Source organism: Salvelinus namaycush, chromosome 37, assembly GCF_016432855.1.
Source record: "Salvelinus namaycush isolate Seneca chromosome 37, SaNama_1.0, whole genome shotgun sequence".
NCBI lineage: Eukaryota > Metazoa > Chordata > Actinopteri > Salmoniformes > Salmonidae > Salvelinus > Salvelinus namaycush.
This window is the reverse complement of record NC_052343.1, coordinates 25,802,582-25,815,633: the sequence shown is the minus strand read 5'-3', so window position 1 is coordinate 25,815,633 and position 13,052 is coordinate 25,802,582. Positions and strand designations below refer to the sequence as shown.

The 13,052-nt window shown below is 44.7% G+C and overlaps 1 protein-coding gene across 2 annotated transcripts; it reads left to right on the top strand.

Annotated features, from left to right (window-relative positions):
- The first annotated feature begins 191 nt into the window (after positions 1-191).
- Positions 192-9,065, top strand: dbf4 (DBF4 zinc finger). 2 transcript variants are annotated; one of them, XM_038976677.1, is made up of 13 exons: positions 192-369; positions 720-812; positions 926-1,098; positions 4,977-5,171; positions 5,309-5,359; positions 5,559-5,628; positions 5,739-5,827; positions 5,922-5,967; positions 6,547-6,592; positions 6,717-6,842; positions 7,147-7,270; positions 7,419-7,543; positions 7,828-9,065. In XM_038976677.1, exons 2-13 carry the CDS (start codon positions 767-769, stop codon positions 8,621-8,623), a joined length of 1,887 nt encoding a protein of 628 aa, XP_038832605.1. In that variant the 5' UTR covers positions 192-369; positions 720-766; the 3' UTR covers positions 8,624-9,065. The 2 variants fall into 2 exon arrangements, with proteins under 2 accessions (XP_038832605.1, XP_038832604.1); XM_038976676.1 differs by lacking the exon at positions 192-369 and having other exon boundaries at positions 384-812.
- Positions 9,066-13,052: the final 3,987 nt, after the last annotated feature.

The following is a 13,052-nucleotide window of genomic DNA, read 5'->3' as shown; positions in this document are numbered from 1 at the left end:
TAACTAACTAAATACCTATAAATATGACAAATTCCAATTTCTCAATAAATTATTCGTTAAGGATAAAGTCATCAGTTACTTGCTTGATACATTTTTACTTTTAAAAAAGCCAGAAAAAATATGTGGAAACATCGCATTCGAAAGCAATGATAACTTTCAGCAACAACACCCCCTTTTTGGAATGACGGGATTTTTCGAAGCGGGAAAGAACATAGAACATCTATGGCACAACAAAATATTATGGCAACAGAGTAATCTTAGCGGAACCAAAACAATTTAAAGATACTACCGAACTTTCGTGAAAATCGGTTGTAACAAATGTCAATTTACGGAAATATATTGTTTTACAAGACCACAGGCTCTCACGAGGTATATATGAACTTTTAGCCAGTGAGTTAGCAAGCTAACGTTATTTAGTAGCTAGCTGGCAGATTCCACTTCCTGTAGTTTAAAAAAACAGGTTATAAAAACAAAGTTTAAATTGCCGTGGTACGGTTTTGTTGCTTGCTTGTGCTAGCTAGGGTCTGTTCGTTTTCTTTGAAGTCCTATTTTTCATTTTCAACTTCTCTAACTATGTCTATTTACATTACTCCTTAAACTTATTTTTGTTTTGTTTTTAAAGCTAACGATTTTATGCAGTTTAGCTAGATAACGTTACAACGGTTAACGTTAGCATCCATTAACTCAGTTTGTAAACATGTCTATTGCTTACAACACAGGAGAATACAAGGATATTCTATTCTCCTCTCAAATTATATTGAATAAGATGAAATCTAGACGCACCCAAAAGTCTACAAAACCCCGTTTACAAGGTAAGGGATATTTTTTAACATGTAACTAGCGAACGTTATTACTACATTGTTGATGAGCCTTATCTGCAAGAAAGTTCCGTCGAAAATTGAAACTAACTTTGCTACTTTTTCAGACCCCAAACTCGCTGATAAGGGGCACAAGTCAGCATCGAAGAGCCATGCCAAACCACCATGTGAATCTTATCCTGCCCAAAAAAAGGCTTTCACTGGGAAACTATTCTACTTAGATTTGCCATCAAACAGAAGAGCAGAGACATTAGAGAATGATATCAAAAGGTTTGGAGGGGTAAGTGAATATTTGTTTACATCTGTTAGCATTTGACATAATGACAGACTGTAAAGTATTATAGCACATTGAATGTGGATGATACAGTTATCAGCTTGCCTGCCTTTAACAAAAGGGGATAATCATTCCTGAGTCAACGAAATAGGACATTTAAATTGACAGGTTGTGTGAATTGTTAATAAGGTGTTGTGTTGACATACTGCTGATCATGGACCATTTTGAAGTGAAATGACAACTTGCTGCCTTTCACACCAATGTGGCTACTTACTGTGGAGGAGGAGTGGCTTTCAGTCTTGGAACATAACTCTTCTAGTGATTGCTTCTGTCTTGTTACCAGAGTTGTTATCTCTCTGGTTGACTCACTTTGATACAAAGTAAGTTATTGTCCATTTACATAGCAATTCATTTTGTGAAGTCAGCATACAAACACTACACTATAATACATGTAGTACGGAAAATATTGGAAAGTTAGTACTGAAGTCAAACATATTTAAAGTCTGCGGCCTAACTGTCCGACCATGTATTGGGCCTGCATCTGTCCTATGTCCCACTGTATAGCAACCTGATAGACACAATCAAGCACAACCTGCTCCTATTCTTGCTGAACAGTGGGACCTATATCTCATTCCGGAGTGCAGCAGCTCAAAACTTTGTGCAAGATTGTGCATGTGGGGTCCTCATAGAGGCCATGAAGCCCCTTGCACTGCTGCCCGCTGTAATTTCTCTCTTTTCACCACCGTTTTAAATACAGTATTTGATTAATACTCTGGCTCTGGATGGACCTTGTGTGTTCTCCAAATCAAATCAAAGTTTATTTGTCACGTGCGCCGAATACAACAGGTGTAGACCTTAGTGAAATGCTTACATACAGGGTCTAACCAATAGTGCAAAAAAGGTGTTAGGTGAACAATAGGTAAGTAAAGAAATAAAACAACAGTAAAAGACAGGCTATATACAGTAGCGAGGCTATAAAAGTAGCGAGGCTACATACAGACACCTGTTAGTCAGGCTGATTGAGGTAGTATGTACATGTAGATATGGTTAAAGTGACTATGCATATATGATGAACAGAGAGTAGCAGTAGCGTAAAAGAGGGGGTGGTGGGTGGCGGGACACAATGCAGATAGCCCGGTTAGCCAATGTGTGGGAGCACTGGTTGGTCGGCCCAATTGAGGTAGTATGTACATGAATGTATAGTTAAAGTGACTATGCATATATGATGGTCCCGTGTGGCTCAGTTGGTAGAGCATGGCGCTTGCAACGCCAGGGTTGTGGGTTCAATTCCCACGGGGGGACCAGGGTTCAATTCCCACGGGGGGACCAGGATGAATATGTATGAACTTTCCAATTTGTAAGTCGCTCTGGATAAGAGCGTCTGCTAAATGACTTAAATGTAAATGTAAATGATAAACAGAGAGTAGCAGCAGTGTAAAAAGAGGGGTTGGGGGGGGGCACACAATGCAAATAGTCTGGGTAGCCATTTGATAACCAGTTCAGGAGTCTTATGGCTTGGGGGTAAAAACTGTTGAGCGGCCTTTTTGTCCTGGACTTGGCACTCCGGTACGGCTTGCCATGCGGTAGTAGAGAGAACAGTCTATGACTGGAGTAGCTGGGGTCTTTGACCATTTTTAGGGCCTTCCTCTGACACTGCCTGGTGTAGAGGTCCTGGATGGCAGGCAGCTTAGCCCCAGTGATGTACTGGGCCGTACGCACTACAGTCTGTAGTGCCTTGCGGTCAGAGGCCGAGCAATGCCGTACCAGGCAGTGATGCAACCAGTCAGGATGCTCTCGGTGTTGCAGCTGTAGAACCTTTTGAGGATCTCAGGACCCATGCCAAATATTTTCAGTCTCCTGAGGGGGAATAGGCTTTGTCGTGCCCTCTTCACGACTGTCTTGGTGTGTTTGGAGCATTCTAGTTTGTTGTTGATGTGGACACCAAGGAACTTGAAGCTCTCAACCTGCTCCACTACAGCCCCGTCGATGAGAATGGGGGCGTGCTCGGTCCTCCTTTTCCTGTAGTCCACAATCATCTCCTTAGTCTTGGTTACGTTGAGGGATAGGTTGTTATTCTGGCACCAACCGGCCAGGTCTCTGACCTCCTCCCTATAGGCTGTCTCGTCGTTGTCAGTGATCAGGCCTACCACTGTTGTGTCGTCTGCAAACTTAATGATGGTGTTGGAGTCATGCCTGGCCATGCAGTCGTGGGTGAACAGGGAGTACAGGAGGGGACTGAGCACGCACCCCTGTGGAGCTCCAGTGTTGAGGATCATCGTGGCAGATGTGTTGCTACCTACCCTCACCACCTGGGGCGGCCCGTCAGGAAGTCCAGGATCCAGTTGCAGAGGGAGGTGTTTAGTCCCAGGATCCTTAGCTTAGTGATGAGCTTTGAGGGCACTATGGTGTTGAACGCTGAGCTGTAGTCAATGAACAGCATTCTCACATAAGTGTTCCTTTTGTCCATGTGGGAAAGGGCAGTGTGGAGTGCAATAGAGATTGCATCATCTGTGGATCTGTTTGGATGGTATGCAAATTGGAGTGGGTCTAGTGTTTCTGGGATAATGGTGTTGATGTGAGCCATTACCAACCTTTCAAAGCACTTCATGGCTACGGACGTGAGTGCTACGGGTCTGTAGTCATTTAGGCAGGTTGCCTTTGTGTTCTTGGGCACAGGGACTATGGTGGTCTGCTTGAAACATGTTGGTATTACAGACTCAATCAGGGACATGTTGAAAATGTCAGTGAAGACACTTGCCAGTTGGTCAGCACATGCCCGGAGCACACGTCCTGGTAATCCGTCTGGCCCCGCAGCCTTGTGTATGTTGACCTGTTTAAAGGTCTTACTCACGTCGGCTACGGAGAGCGTGATCACAGTCGTCCGGAACAGCTGACGCTCTCATGCATGCCTCAGTGTTGTTTTCCTCGAAGCGAGCATAGAAGTGATTTAGCTCGTCTGGTAGGCTTGTGTCACTGGGCAGCTCGCGGCTGTGCTTCCCTTTGTAGTCTGTAATAGTTTGCAAGCCCTGCCACAGAAGATGAGCGTCGGAGCCGGTGCAGTATGAGTCAATCTTAGCCCTGTATTGACGCTTTGCCTGTTTGATGGTTCGTCGCAGGGCATAGCAGGATCTCTTGTAAGCTTCTGGGTTAGAGTCCCGCACCTTGAAAGCAGCAGCTCTACCCTTTAGCTCAGTGCGAATGTTGCCTGTAATCCATGGCTTTTGGTTGGGGTATGTACGTACAGTCACTGTGGGGACGACGTCCTCAATGCACTTATTGATAAAGCCAGTGACTGATGTGGTGTACTCCTCAATGCCATCGGAAGAATCCCGGAACATGTTCCAGTCTGTGATAGCAAAACAGTCCTGTAGTTTAGCATCTGCTTCATCTGACCACTTTTTTTATAGACCGAGTCACTGGTGCTTCCTGCTTTAATTTTTGCTTGTAAGCGGGAATCAGGAGGATAGAGTTGTGGTCAGATTTACCAAATGGAGGGCGAGGGAGAGCTTTGTACGCATCTCTGTGTGTGGAGTACAGGTGATCATTTAACATGTTGATAGAAATTTGGATAGAAAGTCTTCAGGCCACTAAGGGGGCCGCCTCTGGGTGAGTGGTTTCCTGTTTGCTTATTTCCTTCTACAGCTGACTGAGTGCGGTCTTAGTGCCAGCATCTATCTGTGGTGGTAATTAAACAGCCACGAAAAGTATGGCTGAAAACTCTAGCAAGTAGTGTGGCCTGCAATTTATCATAATATACACTACTTCAGGCGAGCAAAATCTAGAGACTTCCTTAGATTTCGTGCACCAGCTGTTGTTTACAAATATGCACAGACCGCCCCCGCCCCTCCTCCCGTCTGACCCAGTGTCTCTGTCCCTTCTCTCAGACGGTGGAGAAGTTCTTCAGCAAGGAGATCAAGTACCTGGTGTCTAATAAGAGAGAGGCCAGGTATGTGCAGTGTCATGGCCGTGACTCACTTGTCCCAAGCCCTGACTCTGGGCACAGCTCCCCCCACCCTCGCCCCTGTCCCGGCAGCCACAGAGACAGCCTCAAAGGAAGCTCCCAGGGCCAGGCAGACATGGTGAGCCAACTATTCCTCTCTGTGTCTGTGACTGGTATCTGTATCTCATTGGGATAATTTTCCATGATATACTGTATAACCAAAGCTATCCATATATATATTTATCCATCTCTCCCTATCTCTCTGGTATTTGACAGGTGGTCATAAGCAGGGGCAAGTCTTTTGTGAAGAGAGTTGTAAAAGACCAGGTTTGTTAAGATCCTCACTAATGAGTTTGGCAAGCTATTTCCAACCTAATGCTACATGTTACTTTTATTGTTTCTGACTGATAGTCGTCAGGAACTTCAGGAAAGTTTGCACTTTGGATCGAAATGCTTATTCATACTTCAGGAGATACTTTGGATTTCAGTTCTTCGGTTAAGATGTTCATTTGTTTTTACCCTGTAGGTGAGAATACAGGTCAACGAGATCCTGTCCAATGCTCTGGAGTGGGGAGTGAAAATCCTGTACATTGATGGTAACATATCTATTCATTTGTTTGATAAGAAATGTTGACATAATGCTTATTATGACAATGATACTTTCGTATGCCAAAAAAATATTTTCTTGAATTTCCTTCAATTCCAGATGTAATAGCTTATATGGAAAAGAAGAAAAGGAATGTTAAGTATACTGCTGAAAAGCCAACCGCAACCACATCTGCTGTCAAGAAAAGTGTAAGTCATGTTTCTGGATTTATATTTTGACAGTTATTTCCTGGAATAACATATCACTTACATGAGTCTTGTGTGTTATTCCTTACTAATGTAGGCCAAAGGAGAACCTGCAGGAAATCCAGCCTTCCAGAAGTATAAGGGTAAATAATGTCCTGTTGCATGTGACTCTGTTGTCTGTTTACCGCTTCATCACTGTGTTATTGTTATAGAGAACTTCTAAAACCTTCTACGTATATCATCTCAGTAGATTAAGGTTGATGTTGGTTGTACGATAACACTGGTACTCACAGGAGGTCGGTGGCACCTTAATTGGGGAGGACGGGCTTGTTGTAATGGCTGGAGCGGAATCTGTGGAATGGTATCAAATACATTTTTTATTTGATTTATTTAACTAGGCAAGTCAGTTAAGAACAAATTCTTATTTACAATGATGGCCTACCCCGGATGTCGCTGGGCCAATTGTGCGCCGCCCTATGGGACTCCCAAACACGGCCGGTTGTGATACAGCCTGGACTCGAACCAGGGTCTGCAGTGACGCCTCTAGCACTGAGATGCAGTGCCTTCGACCGCTGCGCCACTCGGGAGCCCATGTGTTGGATGCCATCCCATTTGCTCCGTCCAGCCATTATTATGAGCCGTCCTCCTGTATATCATTATGAGAAGTTATTTGACCCAGACATAGGCACTGTCTCTAATGCTTTGTTCTGTGTTTTGCTCAGGTGGAAGGATCCGTAAACCCTTTGTAAAGGTAGTGGACTCCAGCAGGTGGGTCTATAAAAGAGATGACAGACTCCGATGTCTGTAGTATTGACATATTAAGGCAATTATTATTGGCATAAGTTGGTGTTTGAGCATGTAATATAGCATCTATCTTATGTCTCTCTGCCAGACATTACCGTCCAATTTATCTGGCCATGCCGAACATGCCAGAGTTTAACCTAACGTCAGCTCCCCCCTGCAGTCCCTTCTATGTAGAGGACCAGGAACACTCTGGGAAGAGACCTAAAGAGCACGGGTATGGAGTCTCATTCACTAAACGCCTCACCTTTCTTAACCCTTCTTGTTGTGAACATAAAGAAAATCCACCAATTACAGAAGAAGCAGTGTGGCAGTATATTCCCCTGTCTTGGCATTTTTGTTTTACCTGATTCACCAAAACATCCAGATTTTCCTACTGTGGTTGATGGTGATTGTTACAACAGGAAACGGTTATGTATTGCTTAACACCCTCCGGGACTAACTGCTAAGTCTTGGTTGCTAGGCAACTATATGATTGAACTCTGACCTGGCTATTACTTACTGACCTATGGGTGTCTCAGGAACCGAGGGGCGAGAGTGTCAGCCAGTGAGGAGAGGGGGCAGGACCGGGCCAGGAGGAACAGGGAGAAGAAACGTGGAGGCTACTGCGAGTGCTGCACGCTCAAATACAACAACATCAAAGCTGTGAGTTAGAATACATCTGTTTAATGTATGTAAACACAGTTAACACATGTTTATAACGAGGACCTAATCATGTACAAAAGGCCTTCTGTACTTGATGTAGTGGTAGCAGACGTTGTGGTAATGCTTGACTTGTGTCTGTATTCTGCAGCACCTGCAGAGTGAGCAGCACAAGGCCTTCTCCAGAAGTGATGAGTACCTGGTGGTGGACAGGCTCATCACCACACTGCCCTTCAACTTCAGTCATGTCAAAACAACACAAACTCCAACCACAAGGTGCAGTAGTCTTACATTTTTACATTTTAGTCATTTCGCAGATGTTCTGGGAATGGAACCCACAACCCTGGCGTTTCAAGCACCATGCGCTACCAATTGTCCACACAGGAGCAAAATCTACCCAAATCAAAAGTAAACGCACACATATTGAATGCTGTTCAGTCACATGTTTGTTAGGAAAACTAATGCAATGTTGTGTGGAACATTTTGCAGATTGCCTGTTTTTTTTTTTTTCATCTGTTGTGCTGATCACCACATCTCTAAGTAATGTTTTGTTCCCACAGGTCAAAGTACAGCATAACCTCCCTGTTGTGTGTTCCTGGACCCAGCATACAGATGGAGGGAGGTGTGGAAACCAAAGAGCTGAAGGAGGGATTAATGTCCCTCTGGTCTACTACAGTGGAGCACCCTCTCTCCCAGAGTGTGGAAAAACCCTTGGAACAGCCTCGGAAGCGCAGCCTCGGAGCCCCTGTTCCCCACAGCACCAGCGAGGGGGAGAAGAGGTGCTCTTACGTCCCAGACAGACCCCAGCCCAAGCACAGATCCCTGTCCTGCAAACAACGCTGCCGAAAGGGATCCCCGCGCAAGCACCCCCAGAGGGCTGGGCTGAGTCAGACACCTGTGTCTAATGCAGAAATAGACCCTTCTACCCATGACTCTGTCGCCAACCCCAGACTTTCCCATCAGGGCCAGAGAACTCACACAGACAAAGATGGCCGCTCTTCATTTAGTCACACAGAGGATTTACAATGTGGCGATCCAGCTGGACGTGTGAAGGTCCCTTCCAGTCAGCACGAAGTGGGTGCTCGTCCCGGGAATACTGGGGGTGTTCCGGAGCTCGAGGCAGGTGACACGGAGACACACACCCCTCCTCCTGCCAGAACGTTACAGAGGAGGGTCAGGAATTACAGACGGAAGAGAAGGAAAGTTGAGACGCAGCAGACTGCTCAGGAGCAGGAAAAACCGAGCAATGTTCCCAGCAGCTCTCTGCTGAACCTCTGGCAGCTGTTCCACTCCAGTGAGGACATGGAGTGTGAGTTCAGAGGCTTTCCCAACTGTTCGACTCCAGTGAGGACATAGACTGGGAGTTCCAGGCCTTCCCCAGCTAGAGGAGAGTGGGGGGGGGGGGTTTGGGTAACCCAGAATCTTCCCAATATGAGCGCTAACCTGTTACGGACTCACTGTATGAACTTATTGTATGACAGTTTCATTGAGTGACATAGCAGATCTATATGGGAACCTGTTGACTGTGGCTCTTTAAACCTATGACTTCTATAAAGGGAATAGTTCTCTTCAGGTTGGGAGGGTGGTGGCGCAACACTGTTGTGTTGATTTAACCATGGCAGCTTTTAGTCTACCTGGCTTTTTTACCATGACTGGTTTTATCTGGAGAACAGGCTGGAGCACTATCCTCAGTCCTGTACAACGCCTGCATGTGTTCTGGTGTCCAGAGGAACTGCATGGTTGTGTTTTTGGTATGTGGTATTGTACATTTAAAAAAAATAAAAAAAAATAAAAAAAATGGATACAACCGAAGGTCTTCAATTGAATTGTCATTACATTTCTGTACGTATTGTACAGGTGAAAAAGGTATCTACGTGACGTCTGTTTGATAAATGAAAGACTACCTAAACCGCTCTGACATGTCTGTGATCAGTTGAATGAGCACATTCTCATAGATAAGAGTACATAGCTCTGACCCTGGACATGCTGTGTTACACAAAGGAGAGGTCTCCCTCAAGGCTAACTTGTCATAAAGCACATCGTCCTCTTACACAGCCACCAACACAGAGAGACTGAGACAAGGCGAGAGGGATTGCTTCCTCTTTCCCTCCATAACAGTAATAAAGAAGTATTTGCACTTTCTCATGTACTGAATGCGTCTAGAATTCCCCTCAGCATAACTGAAGGAGAAATGCATCGGTTTTCTAGGTTTTCCTTATTTGTGTGCCTGTATTTAGCATAGTGCTCTTGTTCTCCCTAATTTCTTTAAAACGAATGCACTGGAGTCAAATGGGAGTTGCTATGTGGTGCTGGTGATTAGTGACTGAATAGGAGATGCAATTTAAACTTGGCTTCTGGGCTGTAAACAGGCAGGGCCGTGCACAGACCTTTCGGGGGGGCATGTGCTCAACAAAAAAAGGGCACACCCCCCCCCCCCCATCTGCACTGCGGTTACAGACTCATTAAGCAAAAATTACGAGAGAAAAGCAGCGCAATCTGATGAGTAAAGTACACACAATTTCAGAAAGCGCATTCCGTTTCCAAAGTGCTTGTCAGCCGGGTAGCCCTGTTCTGCCTCACAAATATCGTAATGCATTTGCCAGAATATGTTACATCTTCATCCCATAATTTTGAAGTCATAATATCGATGTTACAGCTTCTTTAGACATAGGCCAAGTTTGGGTGGCTACTGGCAATATCTGAAATAAGACCACAGCACCAGGTAGCCTGTTGTTCTGGCAATGATGAGTCAGTAGTTGATTGCTAAACTGTATTTTATATGGATGATTAATGTAGGCCTACTCTGTTTTTGCCAGGCAATACTGTCTTTCTGGCCACTAATCTGGATAGGTTAGGGCTATTTGGAATCCTTGGGACATCCCTACCCTAAACCTAAGCTTATTTTAACCCATACCACCTTTGCCCAACAATGCTGATGACTGGTCATTGGCAGTGGAGTGTATTCATGAATGCCAAGGGAAGCCAGGCTTCCCCCCCAAAAATTACCAAGGAACAAATATAAAAACACATTTTTATCTTTCGTCTCCGTTTCATAATTTTCCTTTAATTCGTAAGAGGTTGACTGTATCTCACAGGAGAAAGCATCTGAGAGAGCGAAACAGCACCCCTATTGTCTCCATGTGTAGGCCATCTATCTGATTCTGTCTGGTCCAAATGAGGATGACATTGTTGCCGCCGAAGCACTGAATGCAAGGGAAGCCAATGAGCTTTTACATTTTTTATTGAACCTTTATTTAACCTTCTATCAGGCCTCCCTTGACAGAAAAAGTATATCAGCATTGAGCTAAACTGAGCGAGCTCAATTGAATGGTCCTGGCGCACCAAAAAAAAAGTGTCAAGGGAAGCCAAATTGGATTTTGGCTTCACTACTATCAAATCCCATTGAGAGCATACATCATTGACAGAAAAACTTGAATTGTTGCATCTCGTTGTGTTGTTGTCCTCCAGTGGCTAGCTAGCCAGCTAGCTAAAATTGGCACTTTCCTAAATTAGCCATGGATGGATATAGGGATTTGGAGTTGTGGTTTTACTTAATTCTCTGTACTTTACAATGATTATAACGGCGATTCTGATCCAACCATTAATTTATACATTGTTGTGCCCCTGGCCTGAGAGAATGGAAGTTCAATTTGTAGCTAGATGTAGAACACTAATGTTAAATAGCTAACTTTGCCCATGAATTAAAGTTAGGCTAGCTAGCAAGCATTTTAGCCAGGTAGCCCAGGACACCAAAAGATAAAAGCGTGTACTGTATGACAGAGTGATAGACCATTTCATCAACATGAAAGAGAGGATGGCATTGGCGTTTCTCTACAAGTAGAGTGAGTCAACATGTTTTTCTACTTGCATGAAAGAGCACGCACACACGCATAAAATCAGAACCATGGACAGCCACATATTTAGCCTATGTTGATTGGACTAAATCGTTTTTGGTATCTTTTAGTTGTCACTGTATTAGACTAAGCAAAGGTGATTTGATGATGTTGAAGTTGAAATGGTGCTGGAATAGTGGAGGCTTCCCCAGGGATTTTACCCATGCAACGCTGCTGGTCATTGGTCAACAATCAAGACGCACACATTTTTGGTTCGGAAGAATAGGTGCTAATTCGAGTTCAGTGGGTTTAGAACAATTACATATTTATTGTATTATTTTTTTTACACATTTTTGGGGGAAATTATACCACCATGGAAAAGGGCACTGGAGACTGGAAGGGGCATGTGCTCTGCACAGGTAGAGCCCTATCTGTGCACATGCCTGAACAGAGGCAAGGATTATTTGCTGACAATGAGCAATCAATAGGTAATGAAATCAGGTGGAAGTAATGTTGAGGAGGATAGGGGGCTAGCCATACAATGCATTTGGAATGTATTCAGACCCCTTGACTTTTTCCACATTTTGTTAAGTTACAGCCTTATTCTAAAATGTATTAAATAGGGGTTTTCCCTCAATCTACACACCCATAATGACAAAGCAAAAACTGCTTTTTAGACATTTTTGCCCTTTTTTTTTTTTAAGTATTCAGACCATTTACTCAGTACTTTGTTGAAGTACCTTTGGCAGCAAATACAGTCTCGAGTCTTCTTGGGTATGACGCTACAAACTTGGCACACCTGTATTTGGGGAGTTTCTCACATTCTTCTCTGCAGATCCTCTCAAGCTCTGTCAGGTTGAATGGGGAGCGTCGCTGCACAGCTATTTTCAGGTCTCCAGAGATGTTCGATCGAGTTCAAGTCCAGGCTCTGTCTGGGCCACACAAGGACATTCAGAGACTTGTCCTGAAGCCACTCCTGCATTGTCTTGGCTGTGTGCTTAGGGTTGTTGTTCTGTTGGAAGGTGAACCTTCGACCCAGTCTGAGATCCTAAGCGCTCTGGAGCAGGTTTTCATCAAGGATCTCTCTGTCATTTTCTACATTAATCTTTCCCTCGATCCTGACTAGTCAGGCCAAAGAGTTCAATCTTGGTTTCATCAGACCAGAGAATCTTGTTTCTCATGGTCGGAGAGTCCTTCAGGTGCCTTTTGGCTCCAAGTGGGCTGGCTACTGCCTTTTACTGAGGAGTGGCTTACATCTGGCCACAAGGTTCTCTCTGTACTTTGCTTTGCTCCTCTTTCCCTCAATCCTGACTAGTCTCCCAGTCCCTGCCGCTGAAAAACATCCCACAGTATGATGCTGCCACCACCATGCTTCACTGTAGGGATTGTGCCAGGTTTTCTCCAGACGTGACGCTTGGCATTCAGGCCAAACAGGTTAATCTTGGTTTCATCAGACCAGAGAATCTTGTTTCTCATGGTCTGAGAGTCCTTTAGGTGCCTTTTGGAATACACCAAGCGGGCTGTGTGCTTTTTACTAGGGAATGGCTTCTGTTTGGCGACTCTACCATAAAAGCCTGATTTGGTGGAGTGCTGCAGAGATAGTTGTCCTTCTGGAAGGTTTTCCCATCTTCACAGAGGAACTTTGGAGCTCTGTCAGTGACCATCACGTTCTTGGTCACCTCCCTCCCTCCCTTCTCCCCCGATTGCTCAGTTTGGCCGGGTGACCAGCTCAAGGAAGAGTCTTGGTGGTTCCAAACTTCTTCCATTTAAGAATGATGTAGGCCACTGTGTTCTTGGGGACCTTTTTTTAACTAGGTAAGTCCGTTAAGAACAAATTCTTATTTACAATGACGGCCTACCCCGGCCAAACCGGACGACGCTGGGCCAATTGTACGCCACCCTATGGGACTCCCAATCACGGCCGGATGTGATACAGCCTGGTATCGAACCAG

Excerpts from the sequence above, each read along its gene's own strand:
- dbf4 (XM_038976676.1), top strand. The coding sequence starts at position 698 with ATGTCTATTGCTTACAACACAGGAGAATACAAGGATATTCTATTCTCC. Across the intron at positions 5,360-5,558 it reads AGAGAGTTGTAAAAGACCAG|GTGAGAATACAGGTCAACGA; the intron begins GTTTGTTAAGAT and ends TTTACCCTGTAG. Across the intron at positions 5,968-6,546 it reads AGCCTTCCAGAAGTATAAGG|GTGGAAGGATCCGTAAACCC; the intron begins GTAAATAATGTC and ends TGTTTTGCTCAG.